Below are 3,356 nucleotides of genomic sequence, written 5' to 3'. Positions count from 1 at the left end.
AAATTCGTCTCATTCCGGCCGAAATGCTCCTCCAAAAGTTGCCCAAAATTGAGGCGTCACATCATTCATCATACGAATTGATGTTCGAACACAAACCGGCATATTAACTCGACCAGTCACTAAACTGTGTTTTCTTCCAAACAGCGGAGAGCAACTTCAACCAAAACCGCAAAATAACTCGCAAAATTAATCGAAAAATCATAAATCAATTCCGCTAATTCGAAATTAACCCGCTTTATGATCCGTATACAACAAATAAATTCAAACAAGCGCGTTGAAGACCAACGTATTATACATATACATATGCATATATGTAGCTACAACAACTACATTCTAATATTATAAACAAAATCAATTTAATACAATTCTATATTCCCATAGAAATGGACGTAGAGGAGGCCCAAACCACCTCCAACACCATAAGGTCCGAAATCGCTATACCCAAAGCGTCGGCTGCACCCGTTGCCGCTCCAAGGACCACGGTTATGCAACCACCGCCATCCACCGAAGCAATCAGGGAGATGAGGGAAGAGCAGCTATTGGAGCCACAGGGGCCTCCATGTTGCAGCCTGTGCCATCGCCCACACGCCCTGAAACGATGTACCATTTTTAAGAGCATGAAGCCCGCTCAACGAAAACAGGTTGCAAGAGCCCATGGGCATTGCATGACCTGCCTGGCAGATGACCACGCCACCATAGAGTGCTGGGCCGACGGCGCCTGTCAATATTGCCAGAGGCCCCATCACACTCTATTTCATCGTTTTCCCCGCCGAGCCAATCCGTCGGAAAGTAGCACCAACACCCGTACCAGACCACGCAGCGATGCTATCCGGCGACGACAAAGCAGCCAATCAACCACAACACGTACACGGCCATCTCCGCCACGCCACGCTCATCGTCAGCAACAACGACGCTCAACAGGGTTGAGCGCTGTACTAAACACACTGCAACAGCTGCAGAGGTTCCTAGCCGATTAACTCGCCTAGGGGGGCCGGGATGTTCACATGAGCTATGAACTGCTGGAACATCTCACATCGCATCACCTCCCGTCACATCACATCACATCACGTCACGTCACAACACCTCATCACACAACATTTCACAGCATACACCAATACACACACACGCATCAAACACAGTACTTAACACCGATCATTACTACAACACTACAACACAACAACCATACGATTATCAACGAGACGACTCGTAATCAGCATCTATTCACCACCCAAACCTTCAAAAGGGATTGATCCGACCGGGATCGGCCTTTTACCGTTTGATCCGTGGAGCAAAGCAGTCGTCCGCGAAATCTAGTTTTTTTCATTTTAACCGCAACAATCGCCGCAATTTCTGTTTCTTATTAAAACCGCCAAGTGACGTGAGTTACGTGGAGCATACATACATACGCTAAATAAATATATTATAGTGAAAAGAAAAGTTCTTTGCTTTGTGTTTTCTTTTATTTAGCTCCGTGCTTTCAAATTCCGTAAGTACATATGTATATCTAGTGAACAGTTATAATTTATTAGTGAATATAAGGTGGAGATTGGCATGGGGGTATAAAGCTTGTGTGTGTGAAGCATGCTGGAGAACAGAGGTAAATAAAGGCATCAAATGTGGCAATCGAAAGACGTAATTCCATGTTTTTAACTCCATCAACTCTCTTAACTTGGCACATATGGCTTGCGTATGATGGTTTCGTGTTATCAAATATCTGTCAAAAATGAGTGCCTCAAACTTCAGAAAGAACCACATAAATAAAGATTATTTAGATTTTGCATCTTCTCAAAAAAAATATCTTGTATATTTGTGAATGGTATTATAGCTTCAGTATAACCGCAGTTAACGTTTTTTCTTGTTTTCTTTTTATTTTAAGAACTCTTTAAAAAGTTCTGCTCTTTAGGCGGCGGCACCTTTGAGTTTTTGCTCGACGCAACCCCAGTAATCTTTTAACCAGATTGTATCGTATGAATAGAGCAGATTGCTTTAAAATAAAATATTACATGTTTATATTATTTAGCTTCTTAAAACAATAATTGTTTACCATGTCTGGAGTTTAGACATTTTGATGTTTTTTAAATCAGGTAAAAATAATAAATAAAAAATTTTAAAGAAATTGGAATTATAAGTTAGAAAATAAAATTGAGCTTCTCCAAAGACAGAAGAAATAAAATTTAATCTTTAACTGCAATTAAATTAAATGAATTTAATAACGCCTTATAATGTAACTGCATAACCATGAAATATTGATAATAATTAACACACTACCATTCAGAAGGTAAATAGAGCTTCATATATTTTAACGGCTTTCCGCAACTTATAAATAATCTATAATCTTTAAGTAATTGGTAGGAGAGAATAAATTTATTGCAATTATAAACGATGACTACTTATACATTCGGAAATATGTGACGGCAAGGAAAGAGGTTAAATGCATATATGTATAGTATATGTATATACCTAAATGCATTAATAAATCTATTATTACTTTAAGTCTCTTAAATCAATTATTCACTATTTCATTTATTACTATTATAACATATACATATGTTTATAAACTTAAGTTCAAATACGCGCAATCCAAGCTCAGTACTATTACAGCTCCGAGTGTTTTGCGATTCTCTGAAACTAAAGCAATTGACCCTTTTTATACTCTCGCAACAAAGTTGCTAAGGAGAGTATTATAGTTTTGTTCACATAACGGTTGTTTGTAAGTCCTAAAACTAAAAGAGTCAGATATAGAGTTATATATGTATACCAAAGTGATCAGGGTGACGAGTAGAATTGAAATCCGGATGTCTGTCTGTCCGTCCGTCTGTCCGTCCGTCTGTCCGTCCGTCCGTGCAAGCTGTAACTTGAGTAAAAATTAAAATATCATGATGAAACTTGGTACACGTATTTCTTGGCTCCATAAGAAGGTTAAGTTCGAAGATGGGCAAAATCGGCCACTGCCACGCCCACAAAATGGCGGAAACCGAAAACCTATAAAGTGACATAACTAAGCCATAAATAAAGATATTAAAGAAGTGAAATTTGGCACAAAGGATCGCATTAGGGGAGGCCATATTTAGACGTAATTTTTTTGGAAAAGTGGGAGTGGCCCCGCACCCTACTAAGTTTTTTGTACATATCTCGGAAACTACTATAGCTATGTCAACCAAATTCTATGGAGTCGTTTTTTTCAGGCATTTCCATATACAGTTCAAAAATGGAAGAAATCGGATATTAACCACGCCCACCTCCCATACAAAGGTTATGTTGAAAATCACTAAAAGTCAGAAACACTAAATTTTACGGAAGAAATTGCAGAAGGAAGCTGCACCCAGGCTTTTTTTAAAAATTGAAAATCGGCGTGG

At 38.8% G+C, this 3,356-nt stretch overlaps 1 protein-coding gene across 1 annotated transcript; it reads left to right on the top strand.

The window, feature by feature from the left end:
- The first annotated feature begins 383 nt into the window (after positions 1 to 383).
- LOC126753782 (uncharacterized) lies at positions 384 to 1,172 on the top strand. The gene has a single exon (XM_050465489.1). It carries the CDS (start codon positions 384 to 386, stop codon positions 975 to 977), a length of 594 nt encoding a protein of 197 aa, XP_050321446.1. The 3' UTR covers positions 978 to 1,172.
- Positions 1,173 to 3,356: the final 2,184 nt, after the last annotated feature.

This window comes from Bactrocera neohumeralis, chromosome 3 (genome assembly GCF_024586455.1).
Source record: "Bactrocera neohumeralis isolate Rockhampton chromosome 3, APGP_CSIRO_Bneo_wtdbg2-racon-allhic-juicebox.fasta_v2, whole genome shotgun sequence".
In the NCBI taxonomy this organism is placed as follows: Eukaryota; Metazoa; Arthropoda; class Insecta; order Diptera; family Tephritidae; genus Bactrocera; species Bactrocera neohumeralis.
Note: the sequence above shows the minus strand (reverse complement) of the source record. Positions and strands in the feature narration are given on the sequence as shown.

Coding starts and splice junctions, on each gene's coding strand:
- LOC126753782 (XM_050465489.1), top strand. CDS start 384: ATGGACGTAGAGGAGGCCCAAACCACCTCCAACACCATAAGGTCCGAA.